Source organism: Peromyscus maniculatus, chromosome 16 (genome assembly GCF_049852395.1).
Source record: "Peromyscus maniculatus bairdii isolate BWxNUB_F1_BW_parent chromosome 16, HU_Pman_BW_mat_3.1, whole genome shotgun sequence".
Taxonomy (NCBI): domain Eukaryota; kingdom Metazoa; phylum Chordata; class Mammalia; order Rodentia; family Cricetidae; genus Peromyscus; species Peromyscus maniculatus.
Genome location: NC_134867.1, coordinates 64,664,387 through 64,680,069, shown reverse-complemented (window position 1 = coordinate 64,680,069; position 15,683 = coordinate 64,664,387). Strand labels below are relative to the sequence as shown.

At 48.5% G+C, this 15,683-nt stretch overlaps 1 protein-coding gene across 3 annotated transcripts; it reads left to right on the top strand.

Annotated features, from left to right (window-relative positions):
- Ttll2 (tubulin tyrosine ligase like 2) lies at nucleotides 1–8,261 on the top strand. 3 transcript variants are annotated; one of them, XM_076552906.1, is made up of 5 exons: nucleotides 1–182; nucleotides 923–1,000; nucleotides 5,169–5,353; nucleotides 6,436–6,533; nucleotides 6,678–8,261. In XM_076552906.1, exons 4-5 carry the CDS (start codon nucleotides 6,459–6,461, stop codon nucleotides 8,229–8,231), a joined length of 1,629 nt encoding a protein of 542 aa, XP_076409021.1. In that variant the 5' UTR covers nucleotides 1–182; nucleotides 923–1,000; nucleotides 5,169–5,353; nucleotides 6,436–6,458; the 3' UTR covers nucleotides 8,232–8,261. The 3 variants fall into 3 exon arrangements, with proteins under 3 accessions (XP_076409021.1, XP_015850332.1, XP_076409020.1); XM_015994846.3 differs by lacking the exon at nucleotides 923–1,000; XM_076552905.1 differs by lacking the exons at nucleotides 1–182; nucleotides 923–1,000; nucleotides 5,169–5,353 and adding an exon at nucleotides 5,697–5,717.
- Nucleotides 8,262–15,683: the final 7,422 nt, after the last annotated feature.

Genomic DNA, 15,683 nt, shown 5'->3' with positions numbered 1-15,683 from the left:
TAAGCAACAAGCACTTCTGTCCTCTTGCCCATATCCACCTAGCTGCACAGGTGACCAACACCCACTCTTGGCATCTGTACCCAACAAGAAGCCATTCCTGTATTTTAGGCCGAGTGTGGGGACTTACCAGCAGAAGTGACTCCTGGAGTCCAGAACCTTCTGGAGAGGGCAGAGGCTAGTCAGTGAGTATGCACTGGACTGCACAACACCTCAGGACCCGAGTAAGGGGCCTCAGCAGGAGAGGTAGACTGAGCCACCCAGGCTACGAACCTACCAACATGTTTCAACCCAAAATATGCGTTTCCAGGATGCCCTGGGTGCTGGTCATGCGGAGCAAATGGTATTAGGATTCATGTCTGTGATAAGGGGGTGGCAAGGAGGAGCGCTCCTCTACGTGGTGACTCGTGGGGCGAGGAGAGTCAACTGAGTTCAACTCAAACCCTTTGGACAGCCAGGGTTTTCAGGATGAGTGCTGATGTTGGGTGTGTGACTGAGCGAGATGGCCTACTGGGGAATTAGATACATAGGGACAAGGAGGTCCTCCTGAGTGGAAGGGGGAGGCTAGCGCTGTCCTTGTCAATGTTTTCATCCATCCCTGATGGATCCAAAGTTTGAACAGAATATCGAGAAACTGAGACTTAGGAGGGCAGAGCTTAGTTAGTTGGAGGAAGCAGGTCAACGGGGTGTGTGTGTGTGTGTGTGTGTGTGTGTGTGTGTGTGTGTGTGTGTACGTCTTTGAAAGACACAGCTTGCCCTGTCCTTCTGCGTCTTCACGCTTCCTGGCCACCATGGAGTGGGCGGTTCTGCCACCCACTCCCCCTGCTATGATAGTCCGCCTCACCTTCAACACGAGCCGTCCAGCCGGCCATGGATAGGAATGTCAGAAGCCAGCAGCTAACGGAAACCTCCGTCCTTCCAACAGTGTCTTCCAAGTGTTTGTCATGGGACTAACAAAGGATGCTGGAGGCCTGTAGCTACAGTCTCTCCCTGCTTGAGAAAGGTGAACATTCCAGATGTCTACATGGCGAAAGCTCACTGAGCTAAGCTGTGTGAAGTAGTCATTGCGTTCCCGGGGTTCTCAGAGACCAGCAGACCCCAGAGCAGACACGGCGGAGGCTCCTACTAGAAGATAAGGACCACACACAACCAAGAGGCATACGACATGTAGATCACTGACAGTAGATCCCGGGAACCCAGAAAAGGCTGCTAATTCAATTTTAAAAAATACCCAAAGTGCAAATCAGCCTTCTAGGTAGAAAAGTACAGGCCTTTAATCCCGACACTTGGGAGTCTGAGGCAGGAGGATCTCTGTGAGTTTGAGGCCAGACTGGCCTACAGAGTGAGTTCTAGGACAGCCAGCCAGGGCTACGTAGAGAAACCTTGTCTTAAAAAACAAACACAAACACACAACAACAACAACAAAACTCACAGGTTTGGGTTTTCTGTTTTGTATTTTGCACATACTCAGTCTCTGATGTCCCCTAGGGAAACAGACTCTAGCTGTGGAAGCTGCTTTTGTGGATCTAGTGCCGGGGTCCCCTATAAGGGCCCCTCTGCTTAACTGCCAGCTGTCTCCCCTCTCAGTCCCTACATGACTGAAGTTCACGGTGTTTGGTCACATGGCCTTGCACTTGGGCTTGACCTGGGGCAAGTGGAAAGTCACACAGCCCACCTGTCTTTTAAGCAGAGAATGTGCCAAGGGGAGAGAATGCAAAGAGAGAACGAGTTCTGATTGGACAGCCGGATTTGGGAGGAAAAAAGACTGAGAACCTGTTGCTGTTATGGGCATCTCTGGCCTCTGGGTATTATCTCCCTGCCCCCCCCCACACACCCTGGTCTGCAGATCCCCGGTCCCCCCACCCCCCAACCCCACCCCCCTCCCCACCGAGAGACAGGAAGCCTTGTTTTTCACCGAGTTTCTTTCCATGGGATTCTATCGGCCCTGGATTACATCAAAGTCTGGGAAAGAGGGGCCCTTCCCCTTCCTAAGCCTTGAATGCTTTATAGCCAGGGCTGAACCAGATACAAAAAGCTCATAAAACCTGTAATTTTAACAGTGACCTAGTAATGGGCCTGAATCGGGGGTTGATGTTCACTAGGTGACATCTGTGCTCTGGTGACATCAGTGTGGTTGAAGGCAAGGCATGAGCAAGCTTTGCATATTTTAAAACGGGTGTCTGTCTGTTGGCAGCATGCTTGAGGGTGACGGTGCCTTTACTGGTTCTCACTGCCATGCAGTTAAGGGGTGGTTGGTATGTTTCTTGACATGAGAACTCCGACCTTACTAATTTCCCATGTCTGGTCTTCCAGGGTACCTGAACCCTGGTCACACAATGGAATGCACCCACATTACTGCTCATGTAGGCAGTAAGAGGTGACTGGTTAGTCCCCAAGATCTGGGTTGACATCATGTTCTGAGTTGGGCCTTCAAGGTTTAGTGAGGATCCCTGTCCAGGCACTTCCCCAGAAAAACACCATGGTGGCTCTGGGCCCCTTCTTTTCCTGGGTCTTGTCATTGGCAGATAGCTAGAGTCCCTTACGCAGTTTTTGTATGGTGGCCTGGCCTTGGCCTCTGGGGATGCCCATACAGGGCCATATGAAGCTTTGGTGCCAAGCGAACTCTTGGCAGTGTGTGCTGGCCGTGAAGCCAGGACTCTTGCCGTCACACACCTGTTAGAACTGCTAACTGGCTCCCCCAAGAGGAAGCTGCTAGAAATGCAAGTTGGGAATCACAAGGTGGTGGATAGAGAGGCATTGGGCCTTTTGTGTTCAGCTCTGGCAGTTTATCAGAGCTGTGGGAAAACTACATTGGGAGTCAGTGGAGTTCCCAAGCAAGCTGGAAACTGTGACTCCAAACAAACGTTTGCTAAGTGCTGAAAGAATGCTGAATGGCATCCCTGTGACCAAACACACCTGACAGAAACACCTTCGGGAAGGAAAGCTTAGTGCAGCTCACAGTTTGAGAGGGATTTCAGTCCACCATGTTGGGGAGGCGTGGCAGGAAGGCGTGGGGCAGAAGTGTGAGGCATAGACCAAGACACCAAGACCACACACATTGCACACTCACATTCACACAAATACCCCCCCACACACATTGTAACAACCACACCCACACAGATACCCCACACACACATTGTAACAACCACACCCACACAGATACCCCCCACACACATTGTAACAACCACACCCACACAGATACCACACACACACATTGTAACAACCACACCCACAGATACCCCACACACACATTGTAACAACCACACCCACAGATACCCCCCACACACATTGTAACAACCACACCCACAGATACCCCACACACACATTGTAACAACCACACTCACATAGATACCCCACACACACATTGTAACAACCACACTCACATAGATACCCCCCACACACATTGTAACAACCACACCCACAGATACCCCACACACACATTGTAACAACCACACTCACATAGATACCCCACACACACATTGTAACAACCACACTCACATAGATACCCCACACACACATTGTAACAACCACACCCACAGATACCCCCCACACACATTGTAACAACCACACTCACATAGATACCCCACACACACATTGTAACAACCACACTCACACAGATACCCCACACACACATTGTAACAACCACACTCACATAGATACCCCACACACACATTGTAACAACCACACTCACACAGATACCCCACACACACATTGTAACAACCACACTCACATAGATACCCCCCACACACATTGTAACAACCACACTCACATAGATACCCCACACACACATTGTAACAACCACACTCATATAGATACCCCACACACACATTGTAACAACCACACTCATATAGATACCCCTCCACATTGTAACAACCACACTCACATAGATACCCCACACACACATTGTAACAACCACACTCATATAGATACCCCACACACACATTGTAACAACCACACTCATATAGATACCCCTCCACATTGTAACAACCACACTCACAGAGATACACACACACACATTGTTAATGACTGAAGAGGGAGGTGAAAGTCTGGGATGTATTCTGCAAATGTTAAGGTCTGTGACATCTCTTTGTCTTGGAGAGGAATTTTCTTCTGAACTTTGGGTTTAGGGGTTAGCTGTGGTGCCAGACTCCCGGCTTCTGACTTAGGTGAGAGAGGCTCTGTGAGAAAGCGGAGGAGATGCAGTCGGCATGAGCAGTGGGTGAGAGTCCCGCGGATGACTTGCGCCCAGGATGCTTTCTCACGAGGTTAATATGGGGAAATGTGCGGGGCTGTGGAGACGGCTCGGTGGATAAGAAAGTGCTGCCACATAAGTGTGAGGACCAAGGTTCGGACCCCCAGAAGCCACGGAAAAGCTGAGTCGGAACCCACCTGTAACCCCAGCGCGTAGGAGGGGAACCAGAGAACCCCAGGAGCAAGTTGGCTAGCCAGACTAGCTAAAACTAGTCTCACTGGCTCAGTGAGAGAGCCAGCCTCAGTATCTAAGGTGGAGAGCAGTTGAGGAAGACGTGGCATTCACTTCAAGACTACACACACACACACACACACACACACACACACACACACACACACGCAAAAATTGTACAGAATGCCTTACTCTGGTAAGTCACGAGGACTGTAACAGCTGTGTTCTTCCCTCCTCTTTCCTGGCTTCTCGTTTGCTCCATCATGGGCAGGGCGCCTGGTACAGGAACAGAGCAAACTGGCCCCATGTGGGTGAGGCAGCCAAATGGCCTTTCCTAATCCCCTAGACCTGAAGAGGACAGTGAGGGAACGTGCAGAGACACCCAGACATCTGGAGGGACACTCTGCAACCCTGTCTCAATCCTTCCAGCAGAGAAACCATCCACTGGAGGGGACCCTTCAGCACCATACAATACACATATACATACCACACACACCAATACACCCCTCCCTCACATTCCACACACACCATATACATGCACACCACACACATATACACCATATACACACTGACACACACACACACACACACACACACACACAAACACCACACCCCCCCACACACACACCATACACACACAGAGAACTTGAAATGCTTATTGACACCATTGAATGCAGCCTGAAAATGGCCCAATGAACTGGATTAATGCTTTAACAGCCACGTGGATCTCTTATTCTGTCCCTGCCAGGCTGTAGCAACACTGGAATGCACGCGGCTCTGTTGATCCTGTCTGCCCTAACCCAGTGCCCTCAGTACGACTCGGTGACCAGCTGCCTGTGACAGCAGGCCTCCCACTGGTGAAGACGGTTGCTTGGAGACGCATGGTCCCTATTCCATTGAGGACAACTCCCAGTTTCTGAGTTGGGAGAGAAGGTGGGTGAGCATCCCAGGGGCCCCATCATTCACCCTCCTCACTTCCTTCTCCTTTTCCTCCTTTCTGCCCCCTACTATTTCTCGTCATCTGTCAAAATTCCCCTTTTTTCCAGGGATCACAAGCTCTTCCACACCCCAGAATTCCCATCCAGGAACTTAATTATGTCATTTCATGATAAACTCGACACAAATGATGTTAACCTTGTCCCCAGACAACAAAAAAACCCAAAACATATCAAAACGGCCTTAACTGGGATATTTTGAAGAGCCTGATTAGGCATTTAAATGTTTTTCTCCCCCCAAGAGGCTTCGCCATTTGTCTCTTTCTCTCTAGGTCACAGAGACACCATGACTTCACTGTCAGGTACAACTTTCTTAAAAATGACCTCGATTCCCCTCAAAGTGTCAACCCTGGCAAGCCTGGGAAACTCAGTATGTAGACCAGGCTGGCCGGGAACTCGTCTCTGCCTCCTAAGTGCCTAGCTCATTATCATTGCTTTGCTTTGGGTAGGTTTCCTACAAATTACCACTTATGTGCATGACCCCTGAGCATGCCCAGTGACCACCTGCGCTTAGGCGGGTACTTGGAGAACTGTTGGGTAGCTGGCCTACTGCCCTTGAACGTCCAGGCTGAGGAAACTCTTGGGAATCACACAGCATTGTTTCAACCTTCTCTCTCTCTCTCTCTCTCTCTCTCTCTCTCTCTCTCTCTCTCTCTCTCTCTCTGTGTGGGGGGGGGTTGTGTGCATTCAGGCTGTGCAGGTAGGCATACCCTCATGGGTGTGAGGACACCAGAGGCTGATATTGGATGTCTTCCTCTATCAGTCCCTACCTTATTGTCTGAGACAGGGTCTCTCACAGACTAGAACTAGAACTAAGTTGACTGGCCAGCAATCTCCACTCCAGTACTTGGCTTTTTATGTGGATGTCAGGAATCCAAACTCAGGGCCTCACTCCTATGTGACAAGCACTTTACTGACTCAGTCTCTCAACTTTAAAAAAAAATTGTGTTTAAATTCACATATCTACAAAAAAATTCATATTTTTTTATTATTGATTATTGTCACTCTTTATGCCAACAGTGCTGATCACAGGGAGAGCTACCATGAATGCTCACAAGAGTTTGGGTGGTGTGACTGCGAACATTTTTAACCTGTCACTAGAGGGACATAATATACAGGTAAGGAGAGGAAAAGCAGGTCTGGGAGGAGGTGGGTTTGTCTGCGGAGGCGGCAGGAAGGAGCCTAGAGGGTGGGACGGAGGAAACCATGCCACCTCTCATCTGAAACTGTTGTTTAACCCCGTCTGCATGATCTACGTTTAGAAAAGACAGCCTTTGGGGAAGGAAGATGAAGCCCTCGGGGCCGCCTTGAAGCCGCTGGTGTTCCGAGTGGACGAAACCACACCCAGAGTTGTACAGAGTGTCCTTCTGGAACGTGGGTGGGACCAATTTGACGAGCAGCAACAGGATGTGGAGGACTGGAATCTGTACTGGAGGGCATCCTCCTTCCGGATGGTAGAGCACGTCAATGTCAAGCCCTGGCAGAGACTGAACCACCACCCGGGGACAACCACGCTCACCAGGAAGGACTGCCTGGCCAAGCACCTGGCCTACATGAGAAGGCTCTATGGTGAGTCCCTCTACGAGTTCACACCCCGGACGTTCATCATTCCCAATGACTACACCAAGTTCGTAGCTGAGTACTTCAAGGAGAAGCAGGTGCTGGGTACCAAGCCTTCCTACTGGATCTGCAAGCCAGCAGAGCTGTCTCGTGGGAGGGGGATAGTCATTTTCAGTGACATCCGAGACCTCAACTTCAATGGCACGTATGTCGTGCAGAAATACATCTGCAACCCTTTACTCGTGGGTAGATACAAGTGTGACCTCCGCATCTACGTCTGCGTCACCGGCTTCAAGCCGTTGACTATTTATGTGTACAAGGAAGGGTTAGTGCGGTTTGCCACTGAAAAGTTTGACCTCCAAAATTTGCAAGACTCTTATGCCCACCTGACCAACAGTAGCATCAACAAATCTGGGGCCTCGTACAAGAAGATCAAAGAGGTGGTGGGCCAAGGCTGCAAGTGGACCCTCAGCCGGTTCTTCTCTTACCTCCGGAATGGGGATGTGGATGACCTGCTGCTGTGGCAGAAGATCAAGCACATGGTGATTCTCACCGTCCTGGCCGTGGCTCCATCGGTCCCTGTGGCCTACAACTGCTTTGAGCTTTTTGGGTTCGACATCCTTATTGATGAAAACCTGAAACCATGGCTTCTAGAAGTCAACTACAGCCCTGCTTTGTCCCTGGACTGTTCCACAGATGTCTCTGTGAAGAGAAGTCTTGTCCATGATGTCATTGAACTGATTCACTTAAACGGCCTAAGGAGAGAGGACAAAAAGTGCAACAGGGCCTCTCCAGGGAGCCCCAGGAACAAACAGCTTGAGCTCTGCACAATCCCTGCTTCCCCTCCCTATGTGTCTCTCATACGGTTTACAAACAGGACGTGCAGTAAAACCAACCCCGTTGTGCAGAGAGTCGTCAACGTCTATCCCAAGCACACACGGACCTCCCAGCTGAGAGAAATGATCAACAAGCAGCGCGTGTTTCTAACAAGAGAAGGCGCTAAAAGCAAGCCAAAGCTGAGGGCTTGCCATACAACTCGCAAGGCGTTCTCTCCATATACACCAGTAGCTCAGTCACAGCCCCACAGGATGAAGGGGCCCGTGGGCATCCTTCCAGAAGCTGGCTATGCACCAGATGACCATGTAGGCAACTTTGTTCTCATTTTTCCATTCAATGAGGCTACTTTTGGAGCCTCCAGGAATGGATTAAATGTCAAAAGAATAATTCAAGAGCTCCAGAAACTAATGAATAAATAACTCTCAAGTGATAAAAACTAAAATCAAGAAGTGAGGTGAAACTTTTGAAAACTGAGGATTTCTTTTCTTTTCTTTCTTTCTTTGCTTCTTTCTTTTATTCCTCCCTTCTTCCCTCCCTCCCTTCCTTCCTTTTATTTGGAGACAGAGTTTCTTTGTGTAGCCCTGGATGTCCTGGAACTCACTCTATAGACCAGATTGTCCTATGAACTCTGACATCCACCTTCCTCTGCTTCCTGAGTCCTGGGATTAAAGTCATGTGCCACCACCACACAGCTGAAAACTAAGGATTTCTACCCCAGAGGAGATGATAGGCCAAGCCCTTATCCTGTGCTGCCAGAGGCCATGGGAATATACAGTCAATGGCAATTGATAGTTCAGGTGTCAACCCATCAGATGAATAACTCTCTGACGGAGGAACCCCATCAAGCAAGGCCTACAGGACCACAGACTCTGAAAACCAGTTGCTTCTGTCTGTAATTTTTCTCATGCATCACTACATTTCTTCCCTAAAAACAGCTATGGGTATTTCTCCCACTGCTTGTGTGTTTATCTCATGTATATATTCCATCTACTGGGCACACATATAGCTGTGGATGGTCAGATGATTTCTGCTTAAGCTGTATAATTCTGATGAATAGAAATAATACCAGGATATTTTTCATACTCAGACTGACATGGGAAAATAACTGTATTCTCAGCTACAAAGACATCTTTTCACACATTTAGCTAAGACCTTGGAGCAAATCCAAAATAGACTCAGTTGCCCTTGGAGATGAATTGTACAAGGACAAGTTCCCAGATGTCTGTCTGTTGAACCAAAGTCAGGCTGATAACATTAAGACATAGACTCCATGCAGCAATTGGCTTTCTGCACATACTCCTAACTACTCAAGGCTCAGTCAACTAACTGTTTATTGCTTAGGTCCTGGGTTTCAATGTCACTCTCTGTGATGCCTCTCAGGCTACGCGCATGGCCACGTGTCACTCACTGGCCAGTCAGTGTGACATCCCTAGCCTGAGAGGAACTGTGTGATGAGAATGACTTGTTTACTCAAGAAATGCCGTGTGACCCTGAAAATGTGGTTCATATCTGTCCAGAGTCTTTGCTGTAGAGGAAGAAGTATGAAGAAAGAGATGTAACTATATGAGAGAGAGAGAGAGAGAGAGAGAGAGAGAGAGAGAGAAGAGAGAGAGGTGAAGGAAGAGATTGTGGCTGTGTGGTGAGAGAGCTGTGTAGATGAGGTGTATAGCTGTGGCTGTGTGGAGAGAGATGTACCTGTGTGGAGATTTGTAACTGTGTGGAGACAAGGAAGATGAAGCTGTGTAGAAGAGAGATGTAACTGTGTGTAGAGATGTTCAGGAGAGAGAAGTATGTATGTAAAGAGAGATATGTATATGTATGCTAAGAATGTAGCTGTGTGCAGACAGAGATTTTCAGAAAGATTTTTTTAAGATGAAGTAAAAGAGAAAGTTACCATCAGAAAGTGTGTGTTTCCTTATTTACCCCTCAGAAAAGTCTAGCCTTACTGCATTTGTGGCTTTTTTTTTTTTTTTTTTGCATGCCCTGGAGGTGGTCTTGGAGCAGGCTCTCCCAAAGGCACCAATATCGTTCATGCCTTTAGCACACAGCATTGCTACTGGGTAGAGATGTGTGAACAGAAGCATACAGGCTCTGCCAGGATGGCCCCATCAAACACTGATCACATCACTCTGTCCCGTGTTAGGTTTCTCAGGTCTCTTGGCTGAATATCAGTGGCCACCTCTTAATTCAGAGACATGCTACCCAATATAATCAAACTGCCTATTCTTGGTAATAGGAGGAAAACGTGAGAAATATTGTAATATTTAAAGGGATTTCTTAGGTAAAGTAGTATAAAAATGCCAGGAATCATGTTTTATTTTTAATCAGCCATTGTTTATCAAAATTATTTTTGGGGGGCTGGAAAGATGGCTTACTGAGAACCCACATCTAATCCCCAGCACCCACTCAAGAAGCCAGATATGGTGGCACATGCTTGCAGTTCCGGCGCTGGGAGGCTCATGCCGGCAGACACGGCGGCTCCCTGGCCAGTCAGCCGAGCAGTCGGTGAGCTCCAGGTCTTAGTTCAAGAGAGCCTGTCTCAAAAAACAGGGTTTAAGGTGGTCAGTTCCTGAGGAATAACACTTGAGGTTGATCTCTGACCTCTATACACGTTTGAGTATACACACACACACACACACACACACACACACACGTCATCAGCATAAAGTCATTTAGAGTGCAGTGAATTACAGAAAACCCAATTATTTATAGATCCTGAATCCTAAATCAGACATTGTGCAAATTGCTACCGAGAGGGATGTTTCCTTGATTCTGTCAATTTGCCACAACGTTAATCATCACATAGACAGTGAGTTCCCAGGGCCGAGGGGCAGTGGGGTGGTGGTGTTCCTTTTGAGTGATGAAAACACTCCAGCACAAGACAGCTGTGATAACCACATGGCCTTGTGAAAGTGCCCAGAGTTATACGTGTATTACAGTAATGAGCCAAGGGTAATGCTTATGTTGTGTGTATTAGGGTAATAGAATAAATAGGTCCCTGCTTATAACCCCTCCCCAACAAAAATTCTTTAGACATCTGTGGACAAAAGTACTTTTGAGGGACCCTGGCATTCACATGGGAGCTTGTGAGAGACATTGCTAGACCCAAGACTCAGGAGGACTGTTGTGATAGGGAAGACCCCATGCTCAGAGGACAGACCTATTGACTGGAGCTCACACTCCAGGCTCCCCAAAAGCCCCATTTCACAAAGTCTGTAGCTCTGTCTGGCCATGAGACTGGGGCCATCATCACTGCCGGGAGTCTACAAGGATCGTGTCCACTGGTGCCTCTACAGACTGACCAGCTCACAGGAGGATCCGGAGAAGACCCACCCAACCAACCGGACTTCAAAACTCTGCCTCACAGCAGGTGATGGAGGGGCCCTGGTTTGGCTCTAGGCTGCATTGGATGCAGCCTGTCTTGGGAACAATTTTGACAGCACAGACAACTGACGAGAGATGCATCTATGTGCTTCTGGGACAGGTCTGCAGGCTCCCCCCGCCCCCCAGACTCTGCAGGAACCCTGCAGCTCCACTCCAGCCCCTCCATGCTGTCCCAGGGACAGCCCTACACAAAGAACTGTACAGAGTCTCATCACCCAGGGGCCCCAGGTTGGGTTTGCTGATCTGGACCTTAGAGCCTAGTTCTAATTCCTGCTGGCTACCCAGGGGTCTGCCAGGAGACACACCACCTTGAGTCCCTGGACAGGCTTATCAATCTCTGTCCCAAAGCTCTGTTAACGGCCCAAGATTCCAGTCCCAGCTTTCCTTTTAAGCCAAAGAGCAGCTGTGCCTGAAGACTGGAAGGCACTTAGCCTCCTCTTTGTGACTTCTCACTTTATTATCCTGGGAGTCTTAGAATGTTTCTATAAATTGGCTTCAGTCCTTCTCAACTAGCTGAAAGCAGGCATGTCAGCTCAGGAACCACTTGAACATATGCCTGTCCGTCACTCTGAAGCATCATCTCAGTGTCATAGAATGGTCCTCATTTTAGTGACAGCCCCATAGACCATGGTCCCAGAGACAGTTCAGTCTATCCTGTGGCCAAACAGAACTCAGAGTCCCCAGAGATCTTCATAACAGGTCTGCGAACAGCAGTCTTTACTATAGACTCAACAGCAGCCATGTGACCCAGACCTAACCAAATGCACACAGACCTGCACCCGGAAACAATTCCATCTACCCAGACTTAACCTGAGTCCAAATGGCTAAAACCAGCATGTGAGAGCTGAAAGGAGAAGTTAGCTCCTTCAAACTCAATAGTCTAACAAGCTATAACAAGAAACCATAGTCATCTGATGGGATTAAGAAAGCAGTATGTAGCTGGGCGGTGGTGGCACATGCCTTTAATCCTGGCACTCAGGAGACAGAGGCAGGCAGATCTTTGTGAGTTCGAGGCCAGCCTGGTCTACAGAGCGAGATCCAGGAAGGGTGCAAAGCCACACAGAGAAACCCTGTCTCGAAAAACCAAAAAAAGAAAAAAAGAAAGAAAAAAGAAAGCAGTATATAAATTAGAAGCTAAATATTAATAATATAAACCATTGCAAAGAACCAGACAGAAGTCCTGAAGCCAAGGAATGCATCTACAGGAAAATTGAGTAGTGCATGATTATGCAGGAGAAAGATCAGTAAGTCCTAAGACAGGGCCATTGGAATTATCCAGTTAGAGAAATAAGACTGAGAAGCAGTGGGCGAAGCAGGGGCTCCATGTGACATCATCAAACAGGAATGTTCAGCTCACAGTAGCACCAAAAAGAGAAGCCATGCCTGTGTGGGAATTCGTCAACCTTGGGGGTGGGGCACCCCATGCTTGATTGACATGTCACAGAAGCAGTGCAAGGAAGGGAGGATCTACTGTGGCTCACGATATCAATAATGGGAGAACCGAGATACAAGGTAATCAAATGGTCAAAGTAAAAAGACAGAGCCTTAAAGGCAGCAAGAAAGGACGCATTGCAGGTAGGGGGCTCCCAGCAGGATTCTCAGAAGACTGGGAGGAGACAAGTTCAAAGAGCTAACAGCTCAATGCAGCAAGGATTCTGTCCTCAGCAAAGCCGTCCTTCAGAAGGGGAAATGAACATTGCAGGCAAGGGAAAGCTGAGGGGTTTGACGGAGACAGCAGGGGGCGCACTTCCAGCTGGAAGAACACGAAACACTAACACAGTCGATGAAGGCAAACATCGGCTCAAATTCAGAACACTCCAGTGCTGAAAAGCTGGCATGGCAACCACTCAGTTCTTATACATGAATTTAGGAACTGAGGGATTAAAATAGCCAAAGCCATGCCATAATCATCTTTTCTTTTCTCTCCCCCCCTCCTTTTACCCAGTAGGGGAACCTTTTTACTTTCTGTGGCTCCATGCCCTGCTCTACCCTGATCCCATTCTGGGCTCAAGCTCTTTTGCAGTCCCAGCTGTCTCCAGGTTTCGGGCTTGAATAGAGGTGGTGGGCAGTCAGCAGGCATTGCTGGTAGAGGAAGGCGACGCTAATGGAACCACACTTTGGCCAAACTGAAAACCTCGAGTTCAGGAGATGCTCTCTGTCTGTGAGCCATGGCCGTGCTGACGTTAGAAATCGTTCTATGTTCCTGGGCCCTGAATACCCACTGCATGGGGAGGTCGAGGCGGGGTGGTAGATTGGCAGCTCCCGGGGTGGGGATTCAGACATTGTTCTAAGAGCTGTATTTGGGTCTAGGTACCATGGATTGGGGGGACAAGGTAGCAAGCAGCTTGAGAAATTTCCAGTATCTCTTAGATTATTTTTCTCCAGAATGTTCTTCAAGTCTTTGTCATCCAGTGTTCTCTCCTCATCCTCTCAATAGCTGGTGGAGTGGAGGCGAGTCCCAGCTAGGCGGCAGCGCACAGGCCGGCACTCCCCTCAGGGCAGGCAGACAGCACACTGGTCCGCCCTCCAGGGGCAGAGGCCCTTGTAGCCTCGGAGACGAGATGCTCTCCCATGGCGGAAACAGTGCACATCCGGGTGTGCCACCAACGCGGACAGCTGCACCCCGAGTGCTGGCGCCCACAGCTATCTCCTCCCAGCTCCAGGCTCTCTGAATCAATATCCAAGACCCTGGCTCCAGGGCCTGCCATCTGCTCCCCCAGGGCACTAAGCTGGTGTCCCGGACAGTTTGATGTCAACTTGACACAAGCTGGAGTTATCTGGACGGAGGGAACTTCAACTGAGAAAATGCCTCCATAAGATCTGTCTGTAAGGCATTTCCTTGATTAGTGATTGATGGGGAAGGCCCAGCCCATGGTGGGTGAGGCCACCCCTGGGCTGGTGGTCCTGGGTTCTGTAAGAAAGCAGGCTGAGCAAATCATGGGGAGCAAGCCAGCACCCCTCTGTGGCCTCTGCATCAGCTCCTACCTCCAGGTTCCAGCCTTGTTTGAGTTCCTGTCCTGACTTCCTTTGATGATGATGAACAGATGTGGAAGTGTAAGCCAAATAAACCCTTTCCTCCCAACTTGCTTTTTGGTCATGGTGTTTCATCACAACCATAGAATCCTGACTAAGACAAGTTGGTACCAGGAGGTATTGCTGTGACAGACCTGACCGTGTTTGCGGGAAGAGTGTGGAATGACTTTGGAACTTTGGACTAGAAAAGCCATTCAGCACTGAGAGCTTGGTGAGCTACGCTGTAGGATGTTGGGCTTGTGAAGTTTTAGAGGAAGTTTAAAGACTCTATCAGGGCCATTTGTTATTTTGAATTAAGGTTCTGTAGTTCTGGTCCAGAACTACAGTCAGCTGTCAGCTGTGATTAACAAGATACCAGAACTACTAAAGTGAAACTTTTGCTTTGCTGGGATACTTGATGCTGGTCAGCTAAAGCTGAAAAATTAGCAGTGATTAAGAATAGACCAGCATAATTGAGGTAAAATATTCTGGGAACTTTTTCCTGAGAGTCAGCACACAAGGCTCTATTCCAGAAGTGGCCAAGGTTGTACCTCGAGCTGGCATCTGAACTTGGTAATGGAAGAGTCGCCCAGTTGGTACTGGTTTTGAAGGCGTGAAGGGGTCATGGAAAAGAGTTGAGGCTTGGCCCCATGAAGAGAGCCTATGAGAGGCTATTGGCGAAAGCACATCCCAGTTGCATCAGAGACCCCAGCATTTTGGAGATGCCAGTATCGTGGGATGATCACCAAGAACAGCAGTAGCAGTGGAATGGAGTCAACTGGAGCCTAGAAGACAAGCTGTGTGTGCCGTGGGGTGAGGGGGTGCAGAGAAGTGACCCAAGTCCCTTGGAGGAGCCCAGAAGATTGAGTGGATCCTACACATTGGACATTGAGTTAGTTATTTACACTGTTAGAGTTTGGTTTTGTTTAGTTCAGATTGTGACTGTACCTTGGTTCTTCACTCTTGAAGTTAGGGAGTATGTAACTTATTTTTGATTTTTACAAGATCTCATAGTTGAGAGACTGATTTTGAAAGAGATTTTAGGTTTTAAAAGACTTAAAAGTCTTTGAATTTTTAAAAGAGATTGAATTTTAAAGTGTTTGAATTTGGGACTTTTAAGATTCATAAAATTTTTATATTGTGATATTGATGTTCATGTGTGATCTTGGGGATGGACCAGAAAGGAAAGGTTATGGCTTAAAGAATGATGTTTGTGTGTCAAGTTCACAAGGGGTCAATGGGAGGGTACGTGGAGAGGAGGTAAACCAAATAATCTGAAACTTCAGCCCACATGTCCAGAACTCTGTAAAGTTCTGTTCTGTCCTCTGCAGACCAAGCCCACACTTTGCTTAGACTTGACCCAAGCTGGGCATGAAACTTCCGGCAGCCTGATTCCCACTGTGGCCTTTTGCTATAGGCACATGCAGCTTTGTGAGAGCAGAAGACACAGTCTGCACAGGGCCATGGAAGTCATG